We start from the raw sequence: 13300 nt of genomic DNA, 5'->3' as shown, positions 1-13300 counted from the left end.
CCCCTCCATTAAAGCCTATAATAATATATCTACTTTCTTTTTAATATGTTTACTTATCAACGCAGCTGATGTTCAAAAATTTCAAAGTTAATTGGGGATATATATTTAGCTAGTTAATTAACTAGTTCTTTCTGGTTAGTACTAACCTTGCACTGTATTCTCTTCATCGTGCCTCTTCTGTATCTACAGTATTAATCTATCAGGACAGATCCACACGACGATGTGGAAGCTGGCCCAAGTTCATGTGAGCATGGCTCACATGGGGAGCAGAAATGGTTCTCGCTCAAAGAATTTTCTTCCACTGTTGATTGTCCTGTATTATTTATTGTTACTGTCTACTAATGTTTAAATGTGTTTTTGCTGCCTAAATGCATGTATTCAAGAGAGCAGGAGGGCATCATCATCAGTGATGAGGAGGACACTGTTTTCCTGATTATGTTAGACCTGCCCTATAGCCAGGGAAGGATCGATGAGGTAGGACTCTGCTGGCATTCACAGGGCCTGTTAATGCAACCCTCCCTGTCACCATGTTGGTTGGGCTGCTCCAGGCTGTGTTATCTAGCCCCTGGTCACTGTTCCCTGTACCCAGGCTCTACTGGATTTGCAGAGATGAGCTACTGCCCTCACCAATGAGTGCATGAGCCTCTGGAAGATCCGGCCACTACCCACAGGAATATGAGGAAAATGAGTGAGTTCGGAATCCCGCCCCTCCATGAGGGGGCTTTTTTATTGGTCGGTGATTAAAGGCAGGCCTGTCTCAATAGCTGTGGAAATGATCCTCTGTCGTGGCCTGTTAGGTGTTGGGCATTTTGCTAGTGATGGAAAGTATGGCTTTGACACCCTTGGAGTGGGATAACCCCTACTGTCAATCAAATATATGATCAACAGCACACTATGTGGTTATGCACTTTCAAATTTCTTTGTAAGTATAGTTTTTTCATATTTTCCCCCAGGAAAATCCCAAGTGTCTTATTTGCAGAATGGATTTGTCTGAATATAGTAGAGAAACGACCCTGCATAACCTCAGGAGAGCCAGCCTCTACCTCATTGCACATCTATCTAGACAGTGTTTTCAGCCAAATTTGGCTGCAGCATTGGAGGGATGTGAGTCTGACCTCAGTAAGCCAGACGAAATGGATGTGAATAATACAGGAGAAGAGTATATACATCAGAATCAGCTTTTATTCCCATTCAAAGCACTTGACATGATAAGAACGAAACACAGTTTCTCAGGTCTAAATAACAAATAGATAAAAATACAATACTAGAATAAAATATCTAAACTGGGTAAAAATAAAATGAACTAATATAAAACCTCTGAAGTAAATAAATAATATACAATATAGCACAATTGTATGGCAGAACAGCAGCGACTTTAAGTGATCAGTGCAGTGAAATAATCTGTTTCCCTTACTGAGATGAAAGAGTCTCATTTCTTTTACTCTAGTATGTGAAAAGGACTTTGATGTTTTTGTATGAATTAAACATTTTATGTTGTTTATTAAATATTGTACATACACAGAAACTAAAACAAAGAAAACTGCTCTATATATTCTGCACATCGGCTTGCACTATTACAACACACAGCCATTTCTCCAATCTGTATCTTTCAGCCTGAAGTTACTCTCATTCAGATAAAGACTTTTTGTTTTGCAAATTGGATAATCTGGGAAATCTGGGAGAGTTTTTCATCTTCAGATGTATGATTCATGGGTTATATGCAGAGATGAAATGGTGATTTTGTTAAAGTGCAAGAAAGCAGAGGTAAATTGAATATGAAAGACATTTAAACCCTTTCAATCTGAGTTTAAACATAATGTGCTGAGACATAATACATAGACAGAAAAAATACAATGAAATATATATATAGCGAGTGTTGTACAGTAATGGGTTTTGGGTAACCACTGAATGTGGTATAATGGATTTTTGGTAAAGTGGTGAATGTGCAGCAATGATTTTTTGTTAGTTACAGATTTATTGCAGTTATGATTCCAGTGCAGAGAGAGGGAATGTTATCTCATTTAGAAAATCCAGTCTTAGCCTGGGAGGGGCCAGACTGTTCAATAGTAGAACTACTTGGGGGAAAAAAGCTGTTTATTATTTGTTTTTTGCCCGCCACCACCCCCCCTCTTCGGAGGACAACTTTATTTTAAATTGAGTGTAAGTGTAAAGATATTCAATCCCAGTGTGGCCACTCTGAGCTCAGCCACCCTGGTACCATGATTATATATAAAAAAAAAAAAAAAAAAAAAGGCAAGCGGGTCCGGGGCCAAAAGGCCCCATCAACCGGGAGCCTCCACCCCCGCTGGCGTTGGACCCCCACCCGCGCAGGGCCAGAGACAGAGAGTTAGGGGGGGCCCCTCAGCCCCCATCGCTTCCCCCTCCCATGTTAGTGTAAAGTGTGTATGTATGTGTGTGACAGAGTTATGTGTTTATGTCTACGATGCATTCAAATTAGTGGGTGCAGTTCGGGTACGAGGGCCCCACCACTGGCAGATGGCAGAGCTCCTCATCCCCCTCCCCGCACCCCCAGGCTCTAATGTAGTATGGACTGTGTATAAGACTAAAGTGCAAAAAACGGGCGAGCAGTTGCGGCACGGGCACTCCCCCCCCCCCCGCTGGCAGACGGCAGAGCCACACCTGCCTCAACCCACCTCCTCAGCGCTAATGTCATGTGGTGTCTAACATGCAAGTAGAAATTGAGGGGCAGTGTCTCAGCGCACCTCCCCACTGCCCCTCAAGGCCCTAGTGCTGTGTGAAATGTGGTGTCGGGCCCAGGGGAGCAATAAGGGCGTGCCAGGAGTGGACCCCCCCCCGCACCGGAACCAGAACCACGACTGGTCCCGATTAGTCCCCATCCCCGACCCCGCACAGCCGGGGGCGGCCAACCGGGGTGCTCAGGGGTGCCACAGGCAGCCTGGCACAGGGAACCCCCCCCCCCCAAGGCGCAGACCGGAAGAGTCCCGCCCCACCATGCCTGATGGGACCACAACTAGCAGCCAAGGACGGGAAAACCCCAGACCCACCGGCAAACAGAGAAAATCCAGTCTTAGCCTGGGAGGGGCCAGACTGTTCAATAGTAGAACTACTTGGGGGAAAAAAGCTGGTTTTTATTTTTTTTGCCCACCACCACCCCCCCTCTTCGGAGGACAACTTTATTTTAAATTTAGTGTAAGTGTAAATATATTCAATCCCAGTGTGGCCACTCTGAGCTCAGCCACCCTGGTACCGTGATTAAATATATTAAAAAAAAGGCAAGCGGGTCCAGGGCCAAAGGGCCCCATCAACCGGGAGCCCACCGCCCCCCCCCGGCGGAGGGCCCCCACACGCCAAAGGGGCCCCAGCCCCCCAAGCCCACCCCCTGGCAGGATGGATTGCCGCCCTCCGCAGCGTCCCGGCACACTGCCCCTCCCCCCCGACACTGCCCAACACGAAGTGCACCTCCCCACCTGGGAGAGGACTCAATTTTATAAAAATCTATGACTACAATTAAAAAAACTAAAAAAAAAAAAACTAGGGTGGGTGAGATCAGAGTGGCCACACTGAGACTGAATATCTTTACACTGTAACTTTAATTAAAAAAAATAAAATTATGCTAAAGATCTGGGCTTGGTAGGGGTTAAGGTTCTCATACACAGAAGCATACTCACGGTTGAGGAGCTGGAAGCCCAGGCCAGGAAGCAGGGATCCAGAAATGGGGCTACAAAACAGAAACCAGGACACTCACAGAGAAACCCGAAAACATGACACCTGTTACACAGTGTGCTGCAAAAAAATATCATTATTTACAAATGAGGTTTCCTGGGCAATAAGTGAAACTATCCATTTTTTGTATCGCACATTAATAAGTATCAAACTCTTACTGAAAACGTTGTACTTTTGTGCCTCACCTGTATCATATAAAATCCCGGCTGCACGATGATCCAGCCTGGAACGAGGGCTCCAACGTGTGCTGCAAGACCAAAAGGGTGGACCGTCCGGCATTAGCATATACAGGGAGGCAACCGTTAGCATACATTTCATCTGTACATTTAACTTCCTGTCGTTTTTGCAACCTGCACCTTCAGTCAATTTCATCCACCCATTTTAACCACTTAATATAAAATTTTATATGACATCTAACCCCCAGAGGGAAATCCAAGGTCCTGCGGCCTTCCTCTAGGGTCAGGATGACTTGGACCTTCCAGTGGATCTGGGCAGCAACTGTGGTCCTTCAGCTGTCCATCCCGTGTTCTCTTTGAGCCTCTTCTTCTGAGAGAGAGAAGGATCACCATTAATAGCTAGAAGTTTCTGCTCTTAATTGCACAGATGTCTTGATGTTACCATAATTGGCGCCAAAGACCATCATTTCCAAACAAGGTCTTGTGATTTACAGTTAATGTGCTGGAATAGAATACATGTGATGCAGGGATGAAGAACCACGAAATACCTGAAATACTCAGTACAGCACATCTGTAGGAGTAATGAATTAAAGCACACGATTAGGCTGTGTGTGCAGGTTTTCATTCTACCCAAGAAGAACCTACTCTTCATTGATCCGGACCAGGGCTCCATCCTCTTCTGCTTCTCCGCCTTGTGCGCTGGCTGAAAAACGTAGCAGACAACAGTAAATACTGACGCTAAGTGTCTCTAGGCCTGCTAGACTGAGCTAAGACTTTGACCTGTACTGTAGCTCTGCTCTCTATGTTTCAGTAAAATGTACAGTAATAGGCTCATTAATGGCTGAGAGGTCCACACAAGACAGCGAACAAGGAACTGGGGAAAATGTCAATGAACCAATAGATGGATTGCAAAATGTACAATGAACGTAAAATGTAACTTTTTAAGAAAAGTGCTCAGTGACAACAATTCTGGGAAGACTAATGTAAATCTAAAAGAAAATAACTGGATCAAGTCGCAGTGCATAAAAACTGACAGGCTATGCACTACAGAAAAACTGGCATTTAGAGGTCATACTTACACTCTGGGCTCCCTGCGTGCTCAGAAGCACAAGGTTCCTGGGTCTGGATGGTCCTCCTGTCGCAGAGCGTGCAGGCGATGGGTGCAGCAGATGGGCCCCGGGGCCGCTGAAGGCCCTCTCTGTCGTAGTGACGCTGAGCCCCGCTGTGATGTTCGGGGCGCTCCCGCTTCCACAGAGAGTGGGAGGGTACGATGGCCATCACCTGCATGGGGACACGGACATACATGGATCAGATGGCAGAACGTGACTCACTGCGACACCAGCAACAAACACCACTTATGATAACAGTCATTTGGTATCTGCCCCCAAAGACAACAGTGAGCAAACAGCCCTTAGCTTAGCTTAAGTTACAGTAAGACAGAAAAGGTCATTAATGATGAGAAACCCTTCCCTCTGCTCTGAGACATTTCAAGCCTCATGGTGGCTGAAGATTAATGTCATTTACTTGTATTAAAGACCAGGCAACATACTGTACCTCCTCACAGCAGCGGGAGCTGACAGCAGTCCTGTACTCCATCCGTGCCCAGAGCTGGTCCTTCTTCTTCAGGAAGGTGGGAAACTGACTTGTCCAGGTTTCACCCAAGGCCCAGGGGAAAATCTCAAACCTGGTTCCCATCTCTTCCTCCTCCATCATGTTAGCAAGATAGCTGGGGAGAGGAAGAATTCACTATTCCAAGATCCATTGGCTGGCTGACCTCCAACAGTTTCATCCAAGACTTATCCTCATGCTGATGGAGGAAATTGTTTTTCTTATTATTTTAACATTCATCTATATTGCCCACCATAGCATGCCGTCACTTACAGGGCGATGAAGAAGTTCATCCTCGTCTGCTCACTAGGAGTGAAGTGAGCTCTCCTGAAGTAGATGAACGTCATCGCCAGCAGGTACTGAGATGAAGAGCAAAGGGATGGAAAAAGTCGTCTCTGCTTTGCTTACAGTGATTAATGTAGCAAAACCAATGCATTAAAGTTACCTTGTCAGTCATCTTATAGCAGGAGTCCATGCAGAGGAAATCCTGGATCAGATCATCATCTGAGGGCATCATGAAATAATTTTTTCAATATTTGAATTCATCCAGTATACATAAAGCAGGCACATATACTGTACTTGTAATGAAATGCATTTTATTTTGATGTTATATTTTCATTACATAAAAGCAGATTTAAAAGATCATTTAAAGCTCTTCCTCACGCTGGAACTAATCTAACCCACCTAGCAGTGTGAAGAAAGCAGCCATTTCCTGCTGCTCCATGACGATGGATTCCTCCTGCTGCTCCGGGCCGCTGCAGTCTTGCCTGGATGGATCTTGTGCCTCCTGCTGAATGAGGTGCTGGCGCCTGAAGTGCGCACACCTCGCCATCCCTGCGGAGCAGCGCGGAGGCAGTGGGGTAACTCCGCTAGGGGGCGCACTGACGAGGTGTTAGCCGACCTGCGTTCTAATGCCGGCTTGGGTTGTAAAGCAGGTGAGTCACGTGGTGCAGCTAACTGGCTAACATCCCCTATTACAAAATGTTTGTATTTAAATTGGAGACAAATATTTTGGGGGGTTTTTCCCGCGCTGACTAAGCGTAATACTATGGCGTAGCAATATACGTAGTAAACCTCGAATTTCGCGCTAATTAAGCTCAACCTTAAGATGAATATTATGACACGACATAAAGAACACATTGTTGAAAGCTTACTTTAGCTGCAAGGAGCTTGTTGTGAAAGAATGTTTAGTTTTCTTTTTTCTGATGGTCTTGAAGTAAAAAAATGACTTATGAAAACTTTGACGAAACGGAGTATTTGACTGAGTAATTTTTTAATTAAACACTCGATTTGGATGAAAAGATCTAATTTCTCTTTAATAAAACCTTTAAACACTTTACTCTTTACACTGATTTTTTTAAAAAGAGCAAAATAACGAATACGGGCACCAGGCAGGCGGTAGGAACCAAACGCGCCCCACTTTGTAGAGCTGAACCCAGCGAAGCGCGGCGCTTTCAGAGATGATCACTGTACCTTTTCGTGATCGCAGGGAATCCCGCTCAACCTCACTGATCTGTATATATTCTTCTTGTAGATGGTATTTCGCTGAAGTGTCGTTTTTTCTCAGTTTCTCTCAATGTCTGCTCCGGTGAAGGTTTTCACAATGCTCTTTTCTACAGTTCAGGTTCGAATCCCGCAACTTTATCCATGGCAACGGCCCGCGATGCGATATATATCTTGCGTGTATTATTCAAAAATAAATCATAATAATATTCATGATCCTGATAGGCTGTTACCCATATTAGTAATGAGTATTGCTTTTCTGTGTCTTAAATGTAGTTTTAAAAATTAAAATCACCTTTTGATGGATTCATTACATCTGATACTAAAGCAAGTTATTGTGGTTACCCTATATATTCACGTCATTTTTGCACTTCAAATATACAGAGTTTAGATTTTTGATTGACAGATTTATATTTATACAGTTTCATGTTATGACTGACGTTTTGAACACAAAATATAAAGTTAGTAGGAAAGTTAATTCCCTCTAAGTGAATGCATTCTTAGCTTTTAAAAATAATAAAACTGACTATAACAATTGCTATTTGTTGCATAACTTATAAATTAAATTTCTGAATAGACTTTAAACAGCATGTACAGGAGGTAAAAAGATTTTTTGCTAATGTGTTGCCTGATGGCGCTGTTATAAGACTCTGTTGTGGTAGTGGGTGAGGATGCTGTGCTCGTGATCAGAAGGTCACCGATTCTGTGGTCGGCAGAGAGATTGTCACATAGCGGGAAGAAAGGAAGCGAAGGCAAAGATGGGGAAAATCAAAAGGGGCTTTATTTAGACAAAACGGCAGGTAAGGCGAAAGGAAAAGGAGCACAGGGGGGCAAAAATGATCAGACTGTAACACAAAGCAGACCAGTGGCCTGTATTACGAAGCGGGGTTACTGGCTTATCGGGGTAACTTGTCAGATTTAAGGTACCACAGTTTAAATGGACTTCATATTCGCTCACTTACATTTTGCCCAGACTACCTTAAATCCAACAAGTTACCCCGATAAGCCAGTAACCCCGCTTCATAGTACAGGCCACTGGGAGCACAGGCAGGCAGCAACAACATAACATAACATCACACACATAAGAATACAATGAGCAGACTGGAGAGCTCAGGATGAGGAGGCACTTAAATACATCACAGATGAGGGAGTAAACGAGAGGCACCTGGGATCATCCACACAGGGGCTGAAACGAGAGGCAAGGACTGCGGGTGTCACAGAACCCTCCCCAACGCATGTAGTCCGGGCATGCGAGGTCGGCCGGAGAGGGGATCTGTACTAGGCAGACGGATGAGGGAAACTCACACCAGGGAAAAAACGACAGACCAGATGCTAGAATACAAGACCAGAGGGGGACAGGGACCGGGACCCGGGACAAAAAGATGTTTTATTGTCATAGTAAGTGCAATGAGATTTAGTTTGGAACGCGCCAGCAGATGCATAGTAAATCTTACAATTAAACAGAATCCGAGGCATAAAATAGAATCCGAGAATAAAATATGTACACATACTAGATATACACACAATATATATTTAAAATTTGGTTAGTTAAGAAGATAAGTGGAGAAAGACGGAAAGCCCCAATTAATATTAAAAGTGGGCACTGTAAAAGGCCTACTAGGATGTTGGGTTATAGCTCTAGGTGTGTGGAGTTTACGTCAAGGGAAGTGATGCTACGATTATATAATTCCTTGGTAAGACCCCACCTAGAATATTGTGTGCAGGTTTGGTCACCATACCTTAAGAAGGACATTGCTGCCTTGGAAAGAGTGCAACGTAGGGCTACGAGAATGATTCCTGGTCTTAGAGGAGAATGATTCCTGGTCTTAGAGGAATGTCTTATGAGGAGAGGTTAGCTGAGCTGAATCTGTTCAGCCTCAAGCAAAGGAGACTAAGGGGGGACATGATCCAGGTATATAAGATTCTAACAGGTTTGGATGCTGTTCAGCCAAATGGCTATTTCAGTATTAGTTTCAATACTAGAACTCATGGAAATTAGAGGGAGAACATTTTAAAAAATTTTTGCAGAAGCACTTCTTTACACGGCGTGTAGTTAGAGTATGGAATAGTCTTCCTGCTAGTGTAGTGCAAGCTAAAACCCTGGGTTACTTTAAATCAGAGCTAGATAAGATTTTAACAACTCTGAGCTATTAGTTAAGTTCTCTCCAAACAAGCTTGATGGCCTCCTCTCATTTTTAAATTTCTTATGTCCTTATGCTGTAAAATCCAAAAAAGGCTTTTTCATTGACTATTGAGAAGGGCATTAATAATTTTGGACATGCCATTTTTTTCATTCAAATCTAAATAAAACATAGATTTTTTCCCCCCAATTGTACCCCTTGTACTTTGTCTTATCATCTTTTGGGACATGCCTGTTTAATTTCCATTGCCATTCAATTACCATTAGGTAGGGGTCAAGTGACATCTAGCTTATCAACACACCTACTAAGCAAATTATTTTGGCTAAAATATTGATTAGAAAAGAATTATTTTCATTACAATGAGTCAAAAATGAGTTCAAAGGAAGCAGAGTGTCCTTGCAATCATGAGCTGCAGGGCATGTGCTTGGGCTCTTGCAAGAGTGGGACAGATGGAAAAGGAGCAAAGACAGAGACGACCAAGAGTATTCTGCCCTCGTCTTGAAAAAAGCTTTTACAAAAGATTGAAGAGTTGAAGCAACTTGTTAAGTTTTAAGTTAAATGAACTTTTTTTTAAGGAGACCTGTTTCCTCAATTTTTTTAAGTAAATTGAACTTATCCAGGCTTATGGTGAGGGTGCACATTAAGATGGGGCAGAAATTTACCAGCCATTTTGTACCTGTATGCCCATATGGGGAAGGGTGCACATATAAGATATTTGACAGTGATTTAATATTGCTTGCATGTGATTGTGATTATTCCTGGGGAGATCTCCTTTACTCAGTTACTCATTGTGGTGTTGTCCTACTTTTGTAAGAATGGATGTGATAGAAAAGATTTCTCATATTTCTTGCTTACGGCATGTGTTGTAGCATACATTTTTGGACAATTAAACTGGTCAATATAAGTGAAAGTTTTGAGGTCTTGTCTGTATGTATAGTCTTACTGGCACTACAATTCTCGCTGAACCCTGTAATCTCCCATCTCATACAGCTGGAGGAATGGATCTGGGTGGGATTTGCTATTGTGTACTGGACCCTTGGAGCTGCATAGGTGAACCACTAAGGCTCCCATAGGGGGAGGTTTTGAGATGGGCAGGTGCCATGACTGAAATAAAGTACCATCCTTCCTTATTAATAAAGGTGTCCTTTTTTTCTACAGAATATTTTCATTTAAATGACAACCTTCCTGTAGTAAGTCTTATAGAATGTGGTATTTCATATGTCTTTCTGAAGGTAATAAAAATGCAAGCCACTTTACATAAAATCCGTTTAATGCAGTTTCTTTAAGTACATTATATCTCAACTTTCAAGAGTGGCTCAGTGGGGCCATCCAGCAATATATACAAAGGAAGGTGAAGCCAGCTAACGTTCTTGAAGACCAGAGACACCGTGGATGAAACTGCTTCCGTCTTCAGAAGAGTCTGCGAGCATTAAACTGCTATCTTAAGACTATACTTTCAGGGATCATTTCTATAGTTTCTGACTGGAGAAATGCCTTATGAAAGTCTTTGGTCATGCTGGCCACGATGAGGAGGTATGTCCACAGCTGTGCACCTGCCTTGTGTACTTCAATCAACACCCCATCTCAGGGAATTCAGACTGTAACCTGCCTTTGGGTCGTGCCTTGCTTGCATGTCGTGACAGGTTGGACTCATTCAGTTGCATGATTCCAACTGTGTAAGTTGCTGATGAGAGCTTTTGGGAAATGTACCCAGGGAACTGCCAGAGTTGTTCACAACTTCACTGAGTGGAGACCTCTTGCATCTGAGCCCCTCCATTAAAGCCTATAATAATATATCTACTTTCTTTTTAATATGTTTACTTATCAACGCAGCTGATGTTCAAAAATTTCAAAGTTAATTGGGGATATATATTTAGCTAGTTAATTAACTAGTTCTTTCTGGTTAGTACTAACCTTGCACTGTATTCTCTTCATCGTGCCTCTTCTGTATCTACAGTATTAATCTATCAGGACAGATCCACACGACGATGTGGAAGCTGGCCCAAGTTCATGTGAGCATGGCTCACATGGGGAGCAGAAATGGTTCTCGCTCAAAGAATTTTCTTCCACTGTTGATTGTCCTGTATTATTTATTGTTACTGTCTACTAATGTTTAAATGTGTTTTTGCTGCCTAAATGCATGTATTCAAGAGAGCAGGAGGGCATCATCATCAGTGATGAGGAGGACACTGTTTTCCTGATTATGTTAGACCTGCCCTATAGCTAGGGAAGGATCGATGAGGTAGGACTCTGCTGGCATTCACAGGGCCTGTTAATGCAACCCTCCCTGTCACCATGTTGGTTGGGCTGCTCCAGGCTGTGTTATCTAGCCCCTGGTCACTGTTCCCTGTACCCAGGCTCTACTGGATTTGCAGAGATGAGCTACTGCCCTCACCAATGAGTGCATGAGCCTCTGGAAGATCCGGCCACTACCCACAGGAATATGAGGAAAATGAGTGAGTTCGGAATCCCGCCCCTCCATGAGGGGGCTTTTTTATTGGTCGGTGATTAAAGGCAGGCCTGTCTCAATAGCTGTGGAAATGATCCTCTGTCATGGCCTGTTAGGTGTTGGGCATTTTGCTAGTGATGGAAAGTATGGCTTTGACACCCTTGGAGTGGGATAACCCCTACTGTCAATCAAATATATGATCAACAGCACACTATGTGGTTATGCACTTTCAAATTTCTTTGTAAGTATAGTTTTTTCATATTTTCCCCCAGGAAAATCACAAGTGTCTTATTTGCAGAATGGATTTGTCTGAATATAGTAGAGAAACGACCCTGCATAACCTCAGGAGAGCCAGCCTCTACCTCATTGCACATCTATCTAGACAGTGTTTTCAGCCAAATTTGGCTGCAGCATTGGAGGGATGTGAGTCTGACCTCAGTAAGCCAGACGAAATGGATGTGAATAATACAGGAGAAGAATATATACATCAGTATCAGCTTTTATTCCCATTCAAAGCACTTGACATGATAAGAACGAAACACAGTTTCTCAGGTCTAAATAACAAATAGATAAAAATACAATACTAGAATAAAATATCTAAACTGGGTAAAAATAAAATGAACTAATATAAAACCTCTGAAGTAAAAAAATAATGTACAATATTGCACAATTGTATGGCAGAACAGCAGCGACTTTAAGTGATCAGTGCAGTGAAATAATCTGTATGAATTAAACATTTTATGTTGTTTATTAAATATTGTACATACACAGAAACTAAAACAAAGAAAACTGCTCTATATATTCTGCACATCGGCTTGCACTATTACAACACACAGCCATTTCTCCAATCTGTATCTTTCAGCCTGAAGTTACTCTCATTCAGATAAAGACTTTTTGTTTTGCAAATTGGATAATCTGTGAAATCTGGGAGAGTTTTTCATCTTCAGATGTATGATTCATGGGTTATATGCAGAGATGAAATGGTGATTTTGTTAAAGTGCAAGAAAGCAGAGGTAAATTGAATATGAAAGACATTTAAACCCTTTCAATCTGAGTTTAAACATGATGTGCTGAGACATAATACATAGACAGAAAAAATACAATGAAATATATATATAGCGAGTGTTGTACAGTAATGGGTTTTGGGTAACCACTGAATGTGGTATAATGGATTTTTGGTAAAGTGGTGAATGTGCAGCAATGATTTTTTGTTAGTTACAGATTTATTGCAGTTATGATTCCAGTGCAGAGAGAGGGAATGTTATCTCATTTAGAAAATCCAGTCTTAGCCTGGGAGGGGCCAGACTGTTCAATAGTAGAACTACTTGGGGGAAAAAAGCTGTTTTTTATTTGTTTTTTGCCCGCCACCACCCCCCCTCTTCGGAGGACAACTTTATTTTAAATTGAGTGTAAGTGTAAAGATATTCAATCCCAGTGTGGCCACTCTGAACTCAGCCACCCTGGTACCGTGATTAAATATATTAAAGAAAAGGCAAGCGGGTCCAGGGCCAAAGGGCCCCATCAACTGGGAGCCCACCGCCTCCCCCCCCTGGCGGAGGGCCCCCACACGCCAGAGGGGCCCCAGCCCCCCAAGCCCACCACGGACTGCCGCCCTCCGCAGCGTCCCGGCACACTGCCCCCCCCCCCCCCCCCCGGCGGAGGGCCCCCACACGCCAGAGGGGCCCCAGCCCCCCAAGCCCACCACGGATTGCCGCCCC

At 43.2% G+C, this 13300-nt stretch overlaps 1 protein-coding gene and 1 pseudogene across 3 annotated transcripts; one reads left to right on the top strand and one right to left on the bottom strand.

Annotated features, from left to right (window-relative positions):
* Positions 1–1162: 1162 nt before the first annotated feature.
* On the bottom strand, positions 1163–7117 carry LOC140581999 (speedy protein A-like). Of its 3 annotated transcripts, none has more exons than XM_072706030.1 (10): positions 6963–7117; positions 6174–6323; positions 5935–5993; positions 5763–5848; positions 5436–5607; positions 4961–5162; positions 4527–4584; positions 4124–4251; positions 3891–3952; positions 1163–3700 (listed from the first exon to the last, which is right to left on the bottom strand). In XM_072706030.1, exons 2-10 carry the CDS (start codon positions 6319–6321, stop codon positions 3647–3649), a joined length of 969 nt encoding a protein of 322 aa, XP_072562131.1. In that variant the 5' UTR covers positions 6322–6323; positions 6963–7117; the 3' UTR covers positions 1163–3646. The 3 variants fall into 3 exon arrangements, with proteins under 3 accessions (XP_072562131.1, XP_072562133.1, XP_072562132.1); XM_072706032.1 differs by having other exon boundaries at positions 4124–4248; XM_072706031.1 differs by lacking the exon at positions 6963–7117 and adding an exon at positions 6644–6950.
* Positions 7118–10577: 3460 nt separating this feature from the next.
* On the top strand, positions 10578–10685 carry LOC140582025 (small nucleolar RNA U3; annotated as a pseudogene).
* The last annotated feature ends 2615 nt before the right edge of the window (positions 10686–13300 follow it).

Source organism: Paramormyrops kingsleyae, chromosome 23 (assembly GCF_048594095.1).
Source record: "Paramormyrops kingsleyae isolate MSU_618 chromosome 23, PKINGS_0.4, whole genome shotgun sequence".
NCBI lineage: Eukaryota > Metazoa > Chordata > Actinopteri > Osteoglossiformes > Mormyridae > Paramormyrops > Paramormyrops kingsleyae.
The sequence above is the reverse complement of the archived record's forward strand: the minus strand, read 5'-3'. Positions and strand labels throughout refer to the sequence as shown.

Excerpts from the sequence above, each read along its gene's own strand:
- LOC140581999 (XM_072706030.1), bottom strand. The coding sequence starts at position 6,321 with ATGGCGAGGTGTGCGCACTTCAGGCGCCAGCACCTCATTCAGCAGGAG. Across the intron at positions 5,608-5,762 it reads ATGAACTTCTTCATCGCCCT|CTATCTTGCTAACATGATGG; the intron begins GTAAGTGACGGC and ends TCCTCTCCCCAG. Across the intron at positions 5,163-5,435 it reads GCTCCCGCTGCTGTGAGGAG|GTGATGGCCATCGTACCCTC; the intron begins GTACAGTATGTT and ends GTCCCCATGCAG.